The sequence below is a fragment of the Hevea brasiliensis genome, chromosome 10 (genome assembly GCF_030052815.1).
Source record: "Hevea brasiliensis isolate MT/VB/25A 57/8 chromosome 10, ASM3005281v1, whole genome shotgun sequence".
NCBI classification, from domain to species: Eukaryota; Viridiplantae; Streptophyta; class Magnoliopsida; order Malpighiales; family Euphorbiaceae; genus Hevea; species Hevea brasiliensis.
Genome location: NC_079502.1, coordinates 95,343,578 through 95,363,686, shown reverse-complemented (window position 1 = coordinate 95,363,686; position 20,109 = coordinate 95,343,578). Strand labels below are relative to the sequence as shown.

The 20,109-nt window shown below is 34.4% G+C and overlaps 2 protein-coding genes across 2 annotated transcripts; one reads left to right on the top strand and one right to left on the bottom strand.

Annotated features, from left to right (window-relative positions):
- Positions 1 to 4,408: 4,408 nt before the first annotated feature.
- On the top strand, positions 4,409 to 6,064 carry LOC110662930 (uncharacterized). The gene has a single exon (XM_021822106.2). It carries the CDS (start codon positions 4,622 to 4,624, stop codon positions 5,822 to 5,824), a length of 1,203 nt encoding a protein of 400 aa, XP_021677798.1. The 5' UTR covers positions 4,409 to 4,621; the 3' UTR covers positions 5,825 to 6,064.
- Positions 6,065 to 8,799: 2,735 nt separating this feature from the next.
- LOC110662928 (zeaxanthin epoxidase, chloroplastic) lies at positions 8,800 to 16,743 on the bottom strand. Its single transcript, XM_021822100.2, has 16 exons — positions 15,965 to 16,743; positions 14,787 to 14,949; positions 14,511 to 14,585; positions 13,150 to 13,250; positions 12,886 to 13,001; positions 12,105 to 12,316; positions 11,715 to 11,806; positions 10,668 to 10,782; positions 10,447 to 10,550; positions 10,281 to 10,326; positions 10,098 to 10,162; positions 9,896 to 9,982; positions 9,735 to 9,789; positions 9,559 to 9,647; positions 9,382 to 9,469; positions 8,800 to 9,101 (listed from the first exon to the last, which is right to left on the bottom strand). The coding sequence occupies exons 1-16, from the start codon at positions 16,471 to 16,473 to the stop codon at positions 9,021 to 9,023; spliced, it is 1,998 nt and encodes a 665-aa protein (XP_021677792.2). The 5' UTR covers positions 16,474 to 16,743; the 3' UTR covers positions 8,800 to 9,020.
- Between the last annotated feature and the right edge of the window lie 3,366 nt (positions 16,744 to 20,109).

Sequence of the window (20,109 nt, the reverse complement as noted above, 5' to 3'; positions counted from 1 at the left end):
TTTGGAAAGTGATTCAAATAAATTATAACTAATTAAAGGGTTTAATTAGGAACATAAATATCCAATTAAATTAGTCCTTAATTAGCTTTCTTAATTAAACTCTGCATGAACCTGGTTTTGTGGTGAAGTATTCCCATAATTAAAAACTTGCTGAGTCCCTATTACAGTGGGTCTCACCTCATTGTGAGGCTGCTGCATATGGGTTATTATTAATTATTTATGTCCATGTAAAAATATTTTCTGATTAGTCATTAGTCGGATTCCATTGGTGATCTTCATGTCCCCCTAATTAACTTGCATTGTCCATGACAATGCCATATCCAATAACAATTCTATGGTGGGTGTGCAATTGGAATTGGTCAATACTCTCCTAACCAATCAACTGACCTTTCTCGTCTCGGACATGGGTTAGGGTTTGGGGACCAGGCTAGAGTATGGTACAAAGCAGCCCCTACAAACCTATTCAAATCCATGACACATAATTAATGTAGCATATATATATATATATATATATATATATATATATATATATATATATATATATATATATATATATATATATATCAAACACAACAAATCGAGAACAAGACTAAAAATCTAATTAAAACATATTTAAGCACACAAAAATTTTGTTAATTTTTGAGTAATTCAGATCAAATTTTTTAGATCATTTATAAATTTGTAATCTAAGTCATGTCAAAGAATCATCAATCATCATAAAGCTAAATTATATATCAAGTAGATCAATCCAAAATATTGCATATTCTAGAAATTAAAGGAGAACTGATATAAAAGAGTACACTTTCATGCATGATTTAACCAGTAGATGATCTTTAGTAAGAGAGATGTAGCTCTTGCTATGGGTTTTAGAGACCATATGTTTACTCATTGTCTCAGTCTTATCATTTTCACATTCGTATAGTCTCCCTCTATAAATCTAACCATCAACTTCTCTCATTTTTCAGAACCCCACCATCCATTTACCTTTGTTAATTAATGTGTAATTAATGAATCCCAATTCGTTTGTTTGTATTGAAAAAAAGACCCCTAATTAGGCTTTACTGAGCTATGATTCATCTAAAACCTAAACTAATTAATGGAGTCAGTTTGTGATCAATTATAAGTTATTTTGTGTTAAAATATTTAAAAATAATTTTATTTTTTTAATTTGTAAATCAAGATTTAATTAGTTGATTAAATTAATTGAAATGATTAGTTTCAAGTTGAGTTGCATTGTTATTGGAAAATTAATAAAATTATTTTCATTTAATTATTAAAAATTTTCTACGAATCTGCAGAGGACACGTGTGCGCATATCCTTTTCATTAAGTAGCTGAATTAATTATGAAACTTTCATATCATACAACAAATTTCTACATGGATGGCTTGACTAATCGGTACTTAGGGAAACACAGTGCAGGGTTGAGAGGAAGACAATGGAAGATGTAATTGCCCACTATGTCCACGTGGACCCCCACAATTAGTGAATTTCCAAATGCAGATGGGCCTAGCTATTAATTTCAGGGGCAAAAGGGCCATTAAGATGAAGGGCAAGTGCCCAATTGGTTCCACATTAGGACGACCATTTTGTGACCTTCCCTATACTTCGTTGATTCTGGGATGGGTTAGTGGCCTCACAAGCCCTACAAATCTAATCAAATTCAAATGTGATTTAATCATCTCTTTGTTTGCTCCATGCAAAATCCCACTAATCTTATTTACTTGTATATGAGAACCCCTTGTCGACATTTGCCTAATATATTTATATTTTTTTAATTTTTCTAATGGTGTAGATACGCACATTTAAGATTCATTTAATGTTATAATTTACATGAAGAATTACAATTTGCAGTTGATTAAATATAATCTATATTGATTTAGTTCAGTTTCCTATATAATATGTAAGTAAAATTGAAATTCTCCATATAATTAGAGTTAAATAAATTTTAATAAGTGTATATTTACAGTCATTAAAAAATCTTTTTCTTTGCTTAATTTTGTCTATTTTTATTATTATTTTTTAAAATTTATTTTTTTAAAATTATATGTCACTTTGAGACAATTAAGGTGCATTAATTTTTTTTATAATTTTACCCTTATTTTTACTAAGTACAAAATTATTTTTATAATTTTATATAATTAATCTTGTTATCTCCATCTCTCTTAATTAGATAAGATAAAGAGTAATTTAGTTAAATTATAAAAAATTTTATTATAAGTTAAATAATTTAATTATTTTTTCAATTATCATGAAAAACAGTAAACAACAAATAAATAATTAATAAATATCTATATGGGCATGCATACCACAAAAAGTCATATTTATTAATATAAATAAGAGGAGTTTTGTTGAGTGATATACAAGTACTTAGAAACTAATTAAAGGTGCAAGTTGGTTTTTTTTTTTAATATATATATAAAATATATTGGGGTTAATAATTTAGTAATCAACTGTCTATTTAATATTACAATATATTAAGATTGAAATTCTGATAGTTTTATTCTCATTTAAGGATTTTCAAGATTCATACTCCACAATCAAACAGATAAATCTTAACCGACCAAATGATTAAGCCTTAGTTAAATCCAAATTATCATTTTTCCTTGATCAAGGGCATCCTCACATGTTCCTTAATTTAATTTAAGAGTTTATGTTATTTTTATATAAGATTAAATTTATAATATTTTTTGTTAATAGATTTGACTGTTTAGGTGGAATTCACTTGGAAAATGGATTGGTATATTTAATATTTGCCTTTCAACTACAGATTGAAAGGAATGTGTGGGAGTAAATATATATAGAGGTGAGTAGATGGGTTGGTGAAGGTTTAATCAAAGTTGAATCCCTGCAGGGTGGCTTTGAGGTTTTATTATTGGTTTGCCTGCCTACACATCAATCCACTTCCTTAGGGTTGGGTTTTGATTGCTCAACTTTATCAATGAGTTCACTATTCATTTCAAGTGACAACCTCTAATTAATGGTCAAAATTTTCTCTTGTTATCTGCCATTCCCACTTCTTGCAAACCCTAAAATACCTACAATTAGAAAAATTTCCTAAAAAATTATTTAAAAGTATAATTATATCAAAGGAATGTGAGTCCAAGCCAAGGGATTGACCAATTGGCAACCGCCGGCCGTTGGCTTCCTTTCCAAACACACCCCATAATATATACTTACTATTCCTGTCCTCATCCATCCATACACATCGTCTTCATCATTTCATAATCCAACGAGACTAAAGGTTAATCTCGTCCTTAGCTTCTGTAATTTTTTTGATATGCCACCCAAATGCCACTATCTTGATAAATCATAAATATAAATTTTTCTATTTTAAATTACATACTCAATTATTAAATCAATAATTTTTTTTATAATTATAATTAAGCCAACAACCAATTTTATTATTATTATTGAGGAAGAACATGAAAGATTTACAATTTTCCATGGTGGGTTTTTTTTAAAAAAAAAAAAAAAGAATTAGTATTGCATTTAATCAAAAGATGTTGTAGTTGCAACCTCTCAACCGCATCCACTACTGGAAAGAAAAAGATTAATTCTAGCTCAGGCAGCTCGTGAGTCTATTAAGTTTACATTACTCTTAAATAAATGAAAATGACTTGGAAATTAAAACAAAATGCCCTCAAATCACATGTTCCAATTTCCACTTTAATTAAACTAATTTATAACAAAAAAAAATTATTTAGGCAGATATTTTAGTTTCTTTTTTTTTTTGGCCTCCTAAAAAAAGTGAGTGTAATGAGTAGACTTTTTATAACCTAATTAATTAATAAGAAAGCACAGTAGGGCACCGAAAACAGCAGAGATATCTTTGCTAATATTCTTGCGAGGATATCCAATGATTTAATTAACTTTTTTTTTTTTTTTACTTCTATAAAAAAAAAAATAATAAAAAAGAAAGAAAGAAAGAAAGCCGTTAACGTTAGCATACAACTAGGCGCCATTATGATTGTGTGCTTCTCTTTATCTCAGCTGTCAACAAAACCTATGATTTCTTATGGGCCACAGATTATTCATACCTCAAGCAAAACACCACATTCCAAAAGCTAAACAGTGTTTAACGTTTATTATTATATTTACAAATAAAATTAACCACAGAGATAATCGGATGCTAAAATCCCGTTAAAAAGTGATGTTTCTCCTCCCAACATAATCACCACCCAATTACCATACTTTTTCCCCTTTAAGGAGCCGTTGTTCCACTCTCTCTTTCATTACCGCACTTGACCCTGTAATTATCTAACCTTAACCACTTAATTATCATTAAACATCCGAGGTTAATTAAGGGAATTTGCATGCGAGTGCAACCCACCAGTTTCCAAAATCTAACAAGTGGGTTCCACTCTTTTACAGCTATAAATACCAATCCTTTATTTACACCGTAACCTCCTTGCCCCTCTCTCTCAAAAGCCACTCCACTCCAGCTGCTTTCGCTTTTCTCGATTTGCACTTCACTTCTTCTTCGTCCTCCCTTTCTAGCAATCAAAGCATACGCAAAAGAAGCCTCAAACTCTGAGAACTTCAGTTTCTTTTCACCCTCCGGAGACTGTAAGTGCAGTGACTTACAGGAACCCTGCAGATTTTTTTTTTTTGGCTCACACAATGGTCGACGTTGACCGGAGGATGACCGGTCTCAATCCGGCTCATATAGCTGGCCTTCGCCGTCTTTCTGCCCGAGCTGCTGCTCCTTCAACAGCTTCTTCTCTTCCTGTCCGTAACGGTCTTGTCTCTTTCTCTTCTCTGGCTGACAAAGTTATAACCCATTTACGTAACTCAGGAATCCAAGTTCAGCCGGGTCTTTCTGACGCTGAGTTCGCTCGGGCTGAAGCAGAGTTTGGCTTCGCTTTCCCTCCCGATCTTCGCGCCGTACTCTCCGCTGGTTTGCCTGTTGGTCCTGGCTTCCCGGATTGGCGCTCAGGCGGTGCTCGCCTCCATCTCCGTGCCTCGCTTGATCTTCCTATCGCTGCTATCTCATTTCAAATCGCACGCAACACCCTCTGGTCCAAGTCATGGGGTCCCAGACCATCCGACCCGGAAAAGGCATTGAGGGTGGCAAGAAATGCACTGAAGAGAGCTCCACTTTTGATTCCAATTTTCAACCATTGTTACATTCCCTGTCAACCTTCTTTGGCTGGTAACCCCATCTTTTTCGTCGATGAGAATCGGATTTTCTGCTGCGGTTTGGATCTATCTGATTTTTTCGACCGTGAGTCCCTCTTCCGGTGCTCCGAGTCTGACCCCATACTTCTAAAGAAGCAAAGATCCGTTAGCGAGAAATCGGCTGGTTCTTCAACAAATTATCCACGTAGAAGCTTGGATATGGGCACAGCTAACGGAGCGAGAACCCCCAGATGGGTGGAGTTCTGGAGCGACGCAGCAGTTGACCGTCGGAGGCGAAACTCGGCGTCTTCATCATCAGATTCATCGTCGCCGGAGCGGTTTTTCGATATGCCGAGATCGGAGATGCCAAAATGGGTGGATGAGTACATAGTGCAAATCGGGTCAGTTTTGAGAGATGGCGGTTGGAGCGAAGCTGACATAGCCGAGATCGTCCACGTGTCAGCATCCGGTTTCTTCGAGGGGGAGATGGTTATGTTGGATAATCAAGCAGTCCTAGACGCTTTACTCTTGAAAGCGGATCGGTTCTCCGACTCCCTCCGAAAGGCTGGGTGGAGCTCTGAAGAAGTTTCGGACGCATTAGGGTTTGATTTTCGACCGGAAAAGGAAAGGAAACCGGCTAAAAAATTGTCACCTGTGCTGGTTGAGAAAATCGGGAAATTGGCTGAGTCGGTTTCTCGGTCATAAAGTCGGCATCGAGATTCTTTTTTTATTTTTTTTTTCCCATATTAAAGCCTCGGGGGTTTGGGTTTCCCTTTTTAAATACTGAAAATTGAAAATACACGGGGAAACGCGTTGTACGATGAAACAAAGAGTATAAAAGACTTTAAAAAAATAAAAAAAAAAAGAAAAATGAGAGGGTTAAAATTACACGATTGTTCATATGTATAAATAATTTACCGAGGCATTATTAATTTATTATTGCTATTTTCTCCTTTTTTTAATAATTTTTTTGATGTTTATTAATTTATCATATGTTTCTTGTGCCAAATGAAATGGTTACAGCTCATATTATGCAAGTGGATTTTGCTATGATCGAGCTTAACTGGCTCAGCTTTTTAAAATAAGCATCAGCGCACGTGTGAATCTTTTTGAATGAAAAGAGCCGTTGTTGGGGCCCCGTTTGTGTGCTAGCAGCCGAGCACAGCGTATTTTATCATTTTTAAGGCCAGGCTTTATTTATCCCCACGGCGTCGTTCCGAACAAGGAAAGTTTTTTTCTTTTTTTTATATATAGAAATGTTGTGATGTTGATAGTAGAGTTAGCACGCCAGTGAAAAAATGAATTCTGATTGTTTTATAAAAATTAATTTATATATAAAAAATATTTTTTATGGAAATATTTTTTTTAAAATATTTTTATAAAATAAATAAAATTAAAATATTTAAGCTAGAGTTTAGAGGGAAAAGGAATATGTTGGTCTTTTTCATTTTTTTATTTGAAAAGAAAGAATTATTATTATTATTATTATTATTATTATTATTTAATAGTGGACATTGGAATTTGGGAAAAAAGATATTGGGGTTTCCAGAGGGAAAACTGACAGCAGAAACCTTCTTAGCGTTTAGCTTTTAAGAGACAGAACAACGAGGTGTTTGTGGTTGTGAGTGGGAAAGTGGTTTTGCAAGGAAACCCACATCCAATTAGGAGATGGTCCCGTAAGGATTGTTGTAATTTCAAAGAAACTTGATGGATAAAATTGCCATTGTGGGGGGCAGGGGTAGGCCAGGGTCCAACTGAAGGTTGCCTTACATGAAGATGGGATAGTTAGGAGAGGCAAAGTTGGAGGATGTTTTTCAGCTTTCACAGTATTCACACCTCTCTCTTGCTGTGAGTAATAATAGAGAGAAGCAAGTACCGCTTGGATTTTTGATTTTGGTTTGTCAATGCTCGTTTTGTAGCACCTGGGGAGGCATCTTTGCTTAGGTCCACATGTGGAGGAACGTGAACATGGGTGTACGGTCTGCGGCAAGAATTTGTATTTCTTTTCTTTTTTTTTTATTAAGAAAATGGGTCGTCAAAATTCAGAGCTTATTCATTGGATTAGATTAGATGTCATTATTTCATTTAGCTTTGGAAGTCCCCATATAATTTTAGCTTTCATATTAAGTTGAGTCGTTTTGATGGCTTGTCGTCTATTCTTTTTTGGCTTGTGAATTGAGTAAATCAATGGCACTTTCATCCTAGCTTTTTACCACTAAATGTGGTAAATTCCAAATCCTTTGACCATTGGCATCCAATGAAAAGTCATTAATAACATCTGGGGATAATTTTATCCTTCTAAAAATTCTTAATAATCTATAAAAAAAATTCTAAGCACAACTTACAATATGCATAATCACATCAAAATTGTAGTGATTGTACAAAGCACAAACCTATAACGATTGTTGCAAATTCATTGGATGCAAAACCCAGGTGGGTGCAAACAATAATAAATTAAAAAAAATCACAAGAACACCCAATAGCCATGCATGATTATGATTGGGTAGAGGATCAAATGAGTATAGGATGCCACCTTTCTCTCACGGATTCTTCATTCATCTTTCGACCAAAATGGGGAATTCCATTTTCAACGATCAAAAGGAAACTAGAATTAGTAAAAAAGCATGCAGGATCCCAAGCTCAGGCAATTAATGCTACAACGGTCACTGCCACCGCAACGCCACCAATTGAACGTGACCGTTACTCGTCACGTGCAATCCCCAGTCACTTCACATTCATCTCGTGCCCATCCCATCCCCTGAAAACCTTTTACCTCTAGGGTGTATGTACATCCATAGTGTTAATGAACCTTCCCTCGTAGGGGCATGGGCTCTCGCCTCTTTCAGTCTTCTCTACCAGTAATGTCTCCAGATCCGAAGACAAACCAACTGGTCCACATTGTAAATGTGAGATTTTTCTGCAAATATAGGTGAAATTTGCTTAACTACAAGTTGAAATACCAACCCATTTAGGAATTTAGTAGTAAACCCATTTGATGATGCTCGAGTTTAACCAATCACACTATGATATGGACAGGTGGGGATTAATTGGAAGTCTGTGTTTTGCGTGGTGAGGGAGGTGGCGGCGGCCAATCACATCCTTTATAGAAGGGTCACTCAAATGGGCAAAGGAGGTTGCTTTGCCATGCAAAGGGAGACAAATAATAGTAGCACTTAATGTTTGTGCTTTGAAATGTGATAGATAAGGCTAATGTAATTCAAGATCTAAAGTTGGGAGCTTGTCAAAAAAAAAAAAAAAATTGGGATAGTGACCTCACCTTGACATGAAGATGAGGGTGCCTTGGACTATTTGCTCGTAGAATTATTGGGGAGGGGCAATTGTTAAATTTGTCAATGAAGCTACCGTGTGTGCCCCAGAACCTTGGTCCCCCTCTCAATCCTTCCCTCTCTCAAGGCACCAACATTTGACAGAAGCTCAATAATTGCTGCTACATTTGCCATTTATTGGCTACTTGAAGAAAGGCTTTTTCTGGGTTATGTTTCAGTTTTGGACAAAAATCTTGACCTGCACATTTCTGAAGTCTCTATTTGTTTCTACTTTCAGGAATTCCATGGTAATACATGCTTCCATGTGCAGGACCTAAAGCAATTTCTGTGCTGACAAAGTTTGAATTCATTCTTTTCCTTCATTTACTTAGTTTAGAGCAAAACCTTAACCCATATACCAACAGCGGCTTGTATTGATGATTTTGTGAATGTGGAGGTTACAATACATGTTTCCAGGTTTCACAGACAATTGGACTAGTTTTGCAAGTAGAGTGTAATGTTCTGTACTCGGTAAATTTTAGCTTCAACAAAATGCAGCAGATTTACTTTGCTCCACTGCCCCAAATAAATGCTGTACAACTTCCTTGGTGACCTGGAAAAAGTTGAACTTCAGATCATACTGATTGAAGCAATTCACTTTCTCCCATCTCTTTAATCTTCGGAGGAGATCTCATCACCTTAACCCGAAATTTTGCCTGCACATAGAGGCTCATAATGGTTTCTTTTTAATTCTCAAACTCATTTAAAAAAAAAAATAATAATAAATATTGCTTTCATGGCAATGATAACAAAGGAAAGAAGATATCATTCGATGTAGGCGGTTAGGATTGGTTTCATAAGGTTACTTAGTCGGATAATATGGATGAAATTCAAACATATACTAGTGCAAAGTTCAACTTCAAAAGAAAGGCTATCTACTACTTGGTAGAATACTAAAATTCAAGAATTATCCAGCGCAGGGATTATTAGTCTCACCTTCTCATCTGAACCAAACTCAATCACATCTGATGGGTGAAATCGAGTAGGAAAGTTTGGAGGCACCCTATGTCGTCTCCCTTCATTACTGCAATGTAAAGAGAGTAGTGTCTTTGAGAACAATTCCATAACAATAGATGAATGAAGAAGTACATATCCTGTTTGCCCACAACTTACTGTGTGATAAAGGTGCCATGTTTGCTCCCCAAATCAATTAGGTAAAAAGCACCATCTTTATAGCTAATATGAGCATGCATATTGGAGACCTGAAATTGAAAATAATAAGATAAAGAAACTAAACTCCATGACCTTAATGAAATGGAATAGGTAATATATTAGTTAGCCAAAATTACCTGTGACAAGGGTAACACTATAGACCTTCCAGGAAAATCTTCAAGCGACACATTACTGGAATTACCATCACAAGTGGTAGACAAGATCAGAAAGATAATGAACTGATCCACATTGTAAATATGGCTCTCATTAGGAATTAATTTAAAATATAAAAACATACCCAACCATGCAGGGTGCGTTCTCATCCCTACTTAAACAGATAGGTTCTGAAACAACGTCATCATTCCCACACGGTAAAAGAAACCACCTATAAAACAAATAAGATAGATTTTGAAAAATAGAACAAAAAACTTATGAAAAAGAGAGAGAAGGAACAATCTTAGTAAAGAGTATATATCAATTATGAGGAACACAAAACATACTCTCCATTAAGAGCACGCTCCAGTGCGTCATCGTTTTCAAACCATGTCCGTAACTGGTCGCTAGCCTAAAGAAATTTTCAGCCATATATTAGATTCCAGAGCACATTAGAATCTTGTAATTTTCAATGTAAGGTGCAATCAGCAACATAGGAAAATGAAGACTCTGTCATGAAAGCAACATACTTTGTCTGAGAGTCTGCAACATTGAGACCTCCCTTCAAGTTTTGAGCTGCAAAATAAAATTAAGATTCTCATTTATCTGAAATAAATGTAGGAGAAGATAAAATAATAGTAACTATCATACATGAAAGCTACTAAGCGTAAGGAAATAAGGTTCTCAATATCTAACCTATTACCACCTAAGACCCAACTGAGCATTAAAGGCATTGCTATGTCAATAAAAAATCTCCCACCAACTCTTCCTGGATGTGGTATCCGAAACTTTGTCAAGAACTGAAAAGCCATGTAAAAAAGTCAAGCTATCATCATGCATGAAAAAATTTCAACTGTTTCTTTGTTTTTATCCCCACTATTTAGTTTAAGCAACTCCAGTCAACAAGAGATGCCTACCGACAATGGACCAAGGCCAACTCCCAAATACGCCTTGTAAGTTGAAGCCATAATTGCTGCCATTCTTGCCATTCCATGGATGATGGAAACTCGAAGTCTTCTAGCACTCTCATAGCTGGAAAGAAAATTTGGTCAATTAAGAATTATAGTAGGAAAAACAATACTATTCAAATATACAAATTACAAACTCCAGATTGGCTACAATCTGAGTAAAATACCATTGCTAATTAAGCTTATATAAGCTAGTTCAACAAGTTGCAAACAAATTTCCGTATTGTATGTCCTGAGTTGGTTCTAATTAGTGGATGCCACAAAAGAGTCAAGTGCCATATGCAATAAAGGAGGAGATTCATAGGATGACAGGACCAAATAGCTCTGTCCGAGTGATGTTAATTCACATTGCATACCCCTGAAACTTCAAAACCTCATTCACATAGATGCTTTACTTACGAGAATAAAGCAGATGAATTTCAGGAAACTACCCAAGAAAGTTTCTCAGCAAGAAACAGCCAGATGTGAATAACCAGCTCTCTGTAAGTGCTCAAATTTTAAGGATGAGCAAATCTTTCCTGATTTATAAGCTTTAAAGGGAATACTCATTAATAGAGGTGTTCGAAAGGTATACCGGGTTTAGATTTCTGAAACTCAGCCTAGGCCCTATATAAACTTAAATCTCCAGCCTTAACCAGGCCAGGACAGGGGAAAAAAAAAACCATCCAAGCCTGGAGAATTTTTCAGGCCTGGCCTGGTGGGTCCCTGTGCCCATGAACAGGTCTATTTACCAGTAATGCTCACCAATTCCCTGCACAGGCACACAGAACATACTCATACATTCTTTGAGTGACATTCTATTGGTTATCATTTAGGATCCCCTCCATTCAGGTCAGCACAACAAAGCTGCCATTATCTCAAATTTGTGGGATGCCTCTGGACTGATAACAGTACATGATTTCTGTTTGAAGCTTTTCTATCTCTTATGTCAGCACATGATTAAAATCCAAAAATGAATTTTCTTATAGTTTATGTGGTAAGCAATGATTGCTTTACCTCTTTAGGGATGAAACAACATCAATGGGTGTTCCTGATTCAATGCTTTGTTTCCATGCTTTATCAAGCTCCAATGCAAGTTGATAACTATCCTGTCACAATGAAATACATAGTTCATTTAAGTTTTAGTTTATTCACAAGGTATTTTTGCTGGTATGTGGCTATGACATTTTGAGCATCATAATTTCTATTAAGGTACATTTATTTATGTAACAGTTTGAATGCATGAAGATGTACAGTAAAGAAATTCAAAACATCAGGCACACTCAAAACTTCAGGAAGCATAAAAGTATATATAGGAGTACGGGGAAGTCAATTACTCTTTAATTTTATCACTTATCAAGCATTAGAGGAAGGATAAAAGAGAATAGAAAGCAAAGTATGTCATACCTCAATTGCCATGCACCCCCCCTGACCCATATTTGGCTGCATGGCATGGACTGAATCTCCAAGCAAGGTCACACGACTCCTTCCCCATGTAAATATGGGTGCTCTATCATATATGTCACGTCGAAGAATGGCATCTTCTTCTGTGGCAAGTATCAAATCTGTTACATTGTCACACCAACCCTCAAATATTTGTAGCAGCCTTTCCTTTTTACCTGCAAAAAAATGAATTAGAAATGTTGGTAATTTAGGAAAATGGTACAGCATTGTTGTCATGACCATTTTAATCCTTGTCAACCATTTGAAGGTTCTACATTCATCCTATTACAGATAAATCCTTTCTAAAGTGCATTGAAAATTTCATTTTCAAAATGAATATCAAGACAAAATGTAACTTCAAAGCATTTAAACTCTGATACTCCTTCACGACCAAAAATAATTTATTTTTTTACGACATCTACACCTGAATGAACTTTATTGCACAAACATCTTTGTTTACAACATTGGTTGTTTATAATCCTAGGTATATCTTCACTGTCATCCCCTTTCAATTTAACATTTCTTGGTTGTTTGCTTAGAATTAGTCAGATGCAATCACATTTTGTGTTGGAATTATGTTTATTATTACTTCAAAATGATCAAATCATACTCATTCCAAGATCACAAAACTATATTTTACATAAACTTAAACACACACAAAGACACATTTATGGAAGCTCAGATATTTCACAGAGTGTCCATTAGAGAGAATATAATGAATCTACAGCATCTTAAGAATATCTACCATTAGGTCTATCCATGCCACCAGGTGGTTCCTTGTGAAATGCGTACCACTGCATCTTTCCAGCACCCACATCTGAAGAAACAAAGTATTGTTTATGACCCAAAAATACTCGATACCTTCAGAAGAAAAGTTTTAGGGTCAGCATCCATACAAAATTCAATTCAATCAATAGAAACATAACACATTAAATTTGGACAAGACAGACTATGCATAAAAAATTTAGTGAGGATGGAAAGAGTTGGTGCATAATGAAATGGAGCATACCCCACAGTCTCAATATCAACAGGCACGAAATCTGCAATGCCAGTATAACAAGTGTAGCCAGAGTATGTGGCTTCCTTATGCCCAAATAAATTCTTCCTCACCTATGCACAAGTCAAAACATTATAAAGATGATGTGATCATGACAGCACTAAGTTTCAATGAAATTCTCCAAGGAGTAATTCAAGTAAAGATCCTCAAACTTGGCATGCCAAAGGAGATTAAATGGCTCATTTTAGAGCAAGTGTGCATGGGTGGAATTGGTAGAGTTCAATGCTAGCCTTTCCATTCACAAGAGCTAATAAAGTCCCAAAAATAATTCCATTTGCAAAAAGGGATAGAATATCCCACAACCAGCTATGAGACACACTAAAGAATTTCATTTGGGTGCACCACCAGCCATAGGATTCTCCCTAGGTGCACCAGTAGCCATGAGACAAATTTGAGACACCAAAGGAGACTATGAGATGCACCATTAGCTAAGAGATTCAGCTAGGGCATATGGCCAGCTATGAGAAGTCCAAGAGAGCTCCATAAGGCGCATTGGAAGGTGTGAGAATCACCTTGGGGGCACATCTGGCTATGAGATGATGCTAGGCGCACTATTGGCCATGGAATGCTCACCAGAAGCCATGGGATGAGCTAATAGGCGCACAAGAGGCCATGAGACATGTTTGGGAGCTTATTTGGATAGCAAATCACATGGGAAGGTGTGAGAATTCTCCAATAGGTGTACCAAAGGGCGTGAAATTTGCTGGAAGACTAATTTCTTTAGTCATTTTGTAATTTCTTTACATTTTATTAGGGTTTTAGGCAGCCACCATTATAAACATGTATTTTCTTCCTCTTTTAGGTAGATTTTGAGATTTAGATTTCAGAGATTATTATTATTTACTCATTGTGATTTTGAGAGAGGATTCTCTTCTTGGTTCTTGTATGAAATACATTTACACTCTTAGTAAGACTAATCCACTTGTTAAGTTTTAATTTGATATTCATAGTTTCCTACCACAATGTTGGTATTGGGTTATAAATCCTGATTTTCTATTGAGTTATTCTTGGTTTTTTATCACTTGTTGATATTGAGTCAAGTTTAGTTGATTGGTTTTCCATCACAAGTTAGTGTTGGGCCAAGTAAGTCTTTGGTGTTTGAACTTATTTTGGAGCAATGTTAAGAATACACTAAATTGAATGTGGGTTTTAAGGCAAACTCCGTCGGAGTTTGCATCAAAAGATCTTCAAGATCATGCTATAATCCATATATTTGAGATATGATAGACCATGCACCAGCAAGAAAAACTTCACAAGCACTTATTGATATCATTCAACAGGCAAAATGATAAATGAAAGAAATTGAGATATACATTTGACCATATTCCATCAGCACCAACTAGGAGATCACCCTCGTAACGCTGTCCATTCTCAAGCATCACAGTGACCTAAACTTGCAAATTGCAAAAGCGCAGAAGTAAATGTCACTACTGAAGTTGAAAAAACACTATCATGCAACAAAACTGGTCAGTCAGATGAATTTTAGTCAGAAATAAAATTGCATGAAGAAACTTTGTATATCATGCATTCTCTGCGGAAAGGTGATTTTAGAAAAGGACAATTTTTGACCAATCAGCAGATTATATTACCTTATTCCCGTGATCCTCAAAATTAACAACATTACTTTCATTGAGAATCACGTCTTCTCCAACAGCACGAGCTAGGATTTGTTGCAAAGTCATTCGGCTAATAACTCTTGTGACTGGAAGCCCTCGTTCTGCTGCAGGAGTGAAGGTATCAAACTTGACGTACCTGATAACCAACTACTTATCATTTAATGCGATTGGACACTAACCTTTTTGTACAGGAAAGGCATTGAAAAACAATAATTTTCATTTGTAGTTTTGAAAATTAGATTAGACCCTTGTTCCTAATGTCTAAGCTGGGAACAAGTAATGATCAACCCGTCTAGCATAACTAATTAATCTTTGGAATCAATAGAAAAAAGTTATCTGATTCAGGTTGGCTAAAATAAATTTTTTTTGAAAAAAAATGAATGGAAACAATATCATTTTGGTTGGTTAAAATAAATAAATAATAGAAACAAAGACTTAGGCAATTGGCAATTGATATATTATTGCTATTTTGGGAATTAGCCAGGCTTAAAAATCTTTCTGCTACATTTTAGTAGCAAATTTTGCAAATAAAAAGGGCAATGACTTTCATCTTATGTCCACAGTACATACATAAGTTACCGCCTAGAAGACCAATACACAATATTGTATAATACAATCCAAATGAGCAAATCAATACTAATCTCTGATACTGATATATCAAACTCTCTGATATAGCACTCCAAAATTGCATACTTCTTTTTCGTGCTACAAATCCATTAGCCTTTGCCACAAACCATGCTACAGCTTTGCACCTTGGTAATCACCTCACAGCCTCACAGGTATCAGATGCCACTCAACAAAAACAAATTATATTATTCAAAATTAAAAGCTACATCAAACAATTGCTTGTATTTTGAAGCAGCCAAAGTAATAGAACACACCACATCCATGCCCTCAGCTTCAAATAAAACTAACAAATTAATTACCACAATTACAAGATCCAAAAATTTTGTCAACTTCTGTTGACATATAGACCACCACCACCATTGACTCATAAATTTTAAATATGATAACATGTCCCTCATTCATTAAGACAATCATCAACTTCAAACGGCTACATATCCACAGACTAAATACAAAAGATATTTTTAAATTTTAAAAATAATTAAAAAAAAAGAAGAGAATTCAGATAAAATTTGAGAACAACTTACCAAGTACCAGAAACCCCATCAACAAGCCCATTAATCCTATCACCAGTGATACACCCAGCTTTCATAACCTCTTCAGCAACCTCTAAATCAATAGCCTCCAAAGCAGCTAATGCATTGCTCTGTATCTGAATCGGACCTCTATATTGCCCTTCTCCTCTTATTGCACTCGTATCCTTCTCAAAAACCAACACCTCGAACCCCTTCCTTTTAGCTGCCAATGCAAAAACCAGCCCTCCAATCCCACCCCCAGCAACAAGAATCCGCAATTTCTTTTGATCTGATGGTTTCCCATTTGATTCGGTCACAGTAGGTGACTCAGTAACTGCAGCTTTCACTTGCGTTAATTTCTTGTTTAGGTCACTCTTCCTGCTTTTCAAGCAGAAGTTACAATGAGCAAAAGAAGAGAATTCAAGTGAGGAGCTGTTAAAGATTTGTAATGGGAAATGGGTTCTTGAAAAAACTGAAGAAGAAGGATTAATTGAGTGGCAAAACAAAGCAGAAGATGCCATTTTTGTTCAAAAAGAATGAAAATTCTTGAGTTGGGTTTCAATAATGGACCAGTTCCTGTGCAGAAAGAGCAGAAGAAAAAAAAAACAGTGAAATTGACAAGGATACCAGAGTTACTAAATTCAAGTGATGAGACTAAATTCTAAATGAATGGCAAAGCAATCCAAGAACTTGAGGCAGCAAATGAGGAACACCAATCTTGCAGATTCCTTAGCCATGTGTCACTTCATTAGGAAATGTCTCTGACACACGTTCATGCTTATGTGGTCGTTTCTCGTTATCCCTTAAAAATATTAACTGACAAAAAATAATTAAAAAAAAGCCTCTCCACTGCTCCTTTAGGTGCCGTGGTGGAAACACGAGGACTTCAAGCCGAGGGATTTTTATTTATTTAAATTTTCTTCTTACAAGCTATTTAATTAAAGATTCTTTAATCAAGAGAGAGAGTCCATTCAAGTTACTATTATTAATATTAAAAATATCCAATTTATTAAAATTATTAGTAAAATTAAAATTTAATTAATTTATAATCTGTACATAGAGTCAGCATCCCAACACAATTAGCATTAATTAAGGTTATCACCATCTTCGCATCCAGGGAATTTATAATTATTAAAATGGTGCTATTGACTTAAAATAATAATAATAAGGGGAATAATTTATTAAAAAATAAATATAGATTAATAATAAATTTAAATTTAATAATATTAAATTTCTTTTAATTAAAAAATAAATACAGATATATCTCTTATGAGTTTTGTCCAATTATATCAAAGAATTGAGCAGCAACCATTGACCATTGTAGCCAGACGAGAATTCCAGGAATTTGATCAATGGGAAACGATAATGGGAAGTGACCACTAAAGGGTTGAGACACACCCACCCCGTAAACAACCAATGCTATTGGCTATTTTGTTTTGGTGCATATCACACTACCTATTTATTTATTTGTTTTAATAAATATTTATTATTAGAGAATTTATATCAATTTAATTATTAATTTGATTTAATTTTTTTTTATCTTTTTATTCATTTTGAATGGACGTTTAAATATTTAATTTTTATTTACCATTAATCACATCCAATGAAAAGTCTCATTTTTTATATTATAATTTTATATATTTAATGGAGCAGTTTGAACTGGGTTTTCCTACCCTTTATAGGTCTTTACTAAACTATAAATGGTTCTGCTCATATCCAACCCGTCCATCGAGCATAAATAATAAATAAATAATATATATTTAATATAAATTTATTAACCATATTAAAAATATTTTTAAAAAATTATATTTCAAGACGAGTCAAGCATTCGTAACCACAAATATGTCTAGTCCTCACTATAGATTTTGTGATTATAGGTCTATTTGAAAATATTAACTGTTTAATAATATTAATTATTCTAATGGTTATTTGTTAACCCAATGAGTTCAAAGGAGTATGAATTTTGATGATAACAAAACTCAACTAGAATCAAACTAACATTGTTTTAAGTATTGTGCTTCTCTAAGGATAAAGAAAAAGATTTTATGGAATTGATGATGAACTTGTGTCTTAAAGAAATGATGATATTATAAGATAACACAAGACGAATCAAAGAAGACAAAAAAAGAAAAGGTTACCTTCCAAGCTGCATTGAAGATCAAAATTGAAGGTACATATAGTTTGAGAATAGTTTAAGAAATTTAAGAATATGTGTGAAAAGATTTGAGGAGTAGAAGCCAATGATACTTATTTTTAATCTCTCAAATTTTTATTCTAAGTTTTCAAAACTTGTTTTGAATTATCAATGGCCTAAAAGTATTTTATTATGATTTTGTGTAAAGTTTTAAATTTTTCAAAGTTATGCAGAAAAGCTTTCCTAGTATGCTAACTGGTTTGCTACCGGTTCTGGTATGCTAACTAGTTTGCTAACTGACTTAACTTTGTACAATATCGCAGAAAACGATAAAATAACAGCTATTTTCTTGAAATTTGAAATTATAATATTCAAATGAGTTCTCAAATGGTCAAAAACGATCCAAAGCTATAAATATACCTATCCTTGGCCATTTTACAATTAATGAAAGTTTCTCTACTGTTCCTAACATTTTAAGATCATTAAAGCTTTCATTCAAAGTGCTCAAATTATTTTTATTACTCATCATTGGCATACCGACTCATCTCTTCTTTATAGATTCTGTTGTATTGAGTGAGATTGAGTTTTAAACACCTTCTTAGCATTTATGAGAAGTCATTCAAGCAACTATTGAAGCTTGATTGTGAAAAGTGTTTGGGATAACACTTGGTAGAAGTGTGAAGCTACTTGTAAAAGCTTTGGTGTGAAGATTTGTAAAGGGCTTTTGTCTCTTGCCTTTAAAAGAGAAGAATAATGAAGTGAAGGCTCAAAGTGGGATCTTTGAGAGTGGATGTAGGCTAGTTAGGTCGAATCACTATAAAAATTTAGTGTTCAATTCTCTCAACCCTTACTCTTTAAATTTATGCACTTTTATTTTTGGTTGAATTATTTTTTGCTGAGTTGAGAATTGATACAGTATATTGTTAACTCTGCTGTAAACTGAGATAATCTGTTTACTGTTGAATATGCTAATATCTTATATAATTTGCTTACTACTATATCTGCTGTCAACTGATATATTCTGTTTACTGCTTTGTTTATTGTGCTATGATTTTATTTAGATTACTGGTATTTTTGCTGAGTGCTAATATATCTTGTTAGATCAGTATACTAAATGTTTATATGCCAACTTTGTATCAACTAATTATTTGAGCAGTATCACACACATTTCACAGTAGAAAACTAAGTTGAACTAAGCTACAATTTTTCAAAGGTTTTGAGTAAGAATCGAAAATTGTTTTAGTCCAATTCACTCCCCTCTTGGACATATTTTGAGACATCAATTTGGTATCAGAGCTTCTCTCTCTTGCTTGAGGATTAAACACCTTAGAGTGATCCATACACATGGCTGGTTCATCAAGTAATTCTGCCGGTATACCTGCTCCTTTAGCAGAAGGTTATTCAATCACTAGACCACCACTTTTTAATGGCACAAATTACTCTTTTTGGAAAACTAGAATGAGAAACTTTATACAATATGTTGATAATGATGCTTGGAGAATAATTAAAGATGGTCCTTATGTTCCTTATAAAACTAGTGAAGGAACTGTGCAAATTTCTAAAGCTGAAGTTGAATTTGATGATAATGATTGGAAAAAAAATTTCTACAAATGCCAAAGCCATTAACATTCTTCATTATGCTCTTGATATTAATGAGTATAATCGTATTTCAGGTTATCAAACTGCAAAAGAAATATGGGACAAACTAGAAGTCACATATGAAGGAACTAATGTGATGAAAGAATCAAAGGCAAACCTCCTTATCTGTTATTATGAGTTATTTGAGATGAAACCTGGTGAAACAATTGCTAAAATGAGTACTAGATTCACAGATCTTGTCAATCTTCTTAAGGCTCTTGGAAAGAAATTTGAGGAATAAGAACTTGCAAAGAAAATTTTGAGATCTCTTCTAAAGTCATGGGAAGCAAAGACCACTGTCATTCAAGACACTAAGGATTTCAGAAAATACACCAATGATGAGCTAATTGGTTCTCTCATTGCACATGAGATGATCTATAAGAAA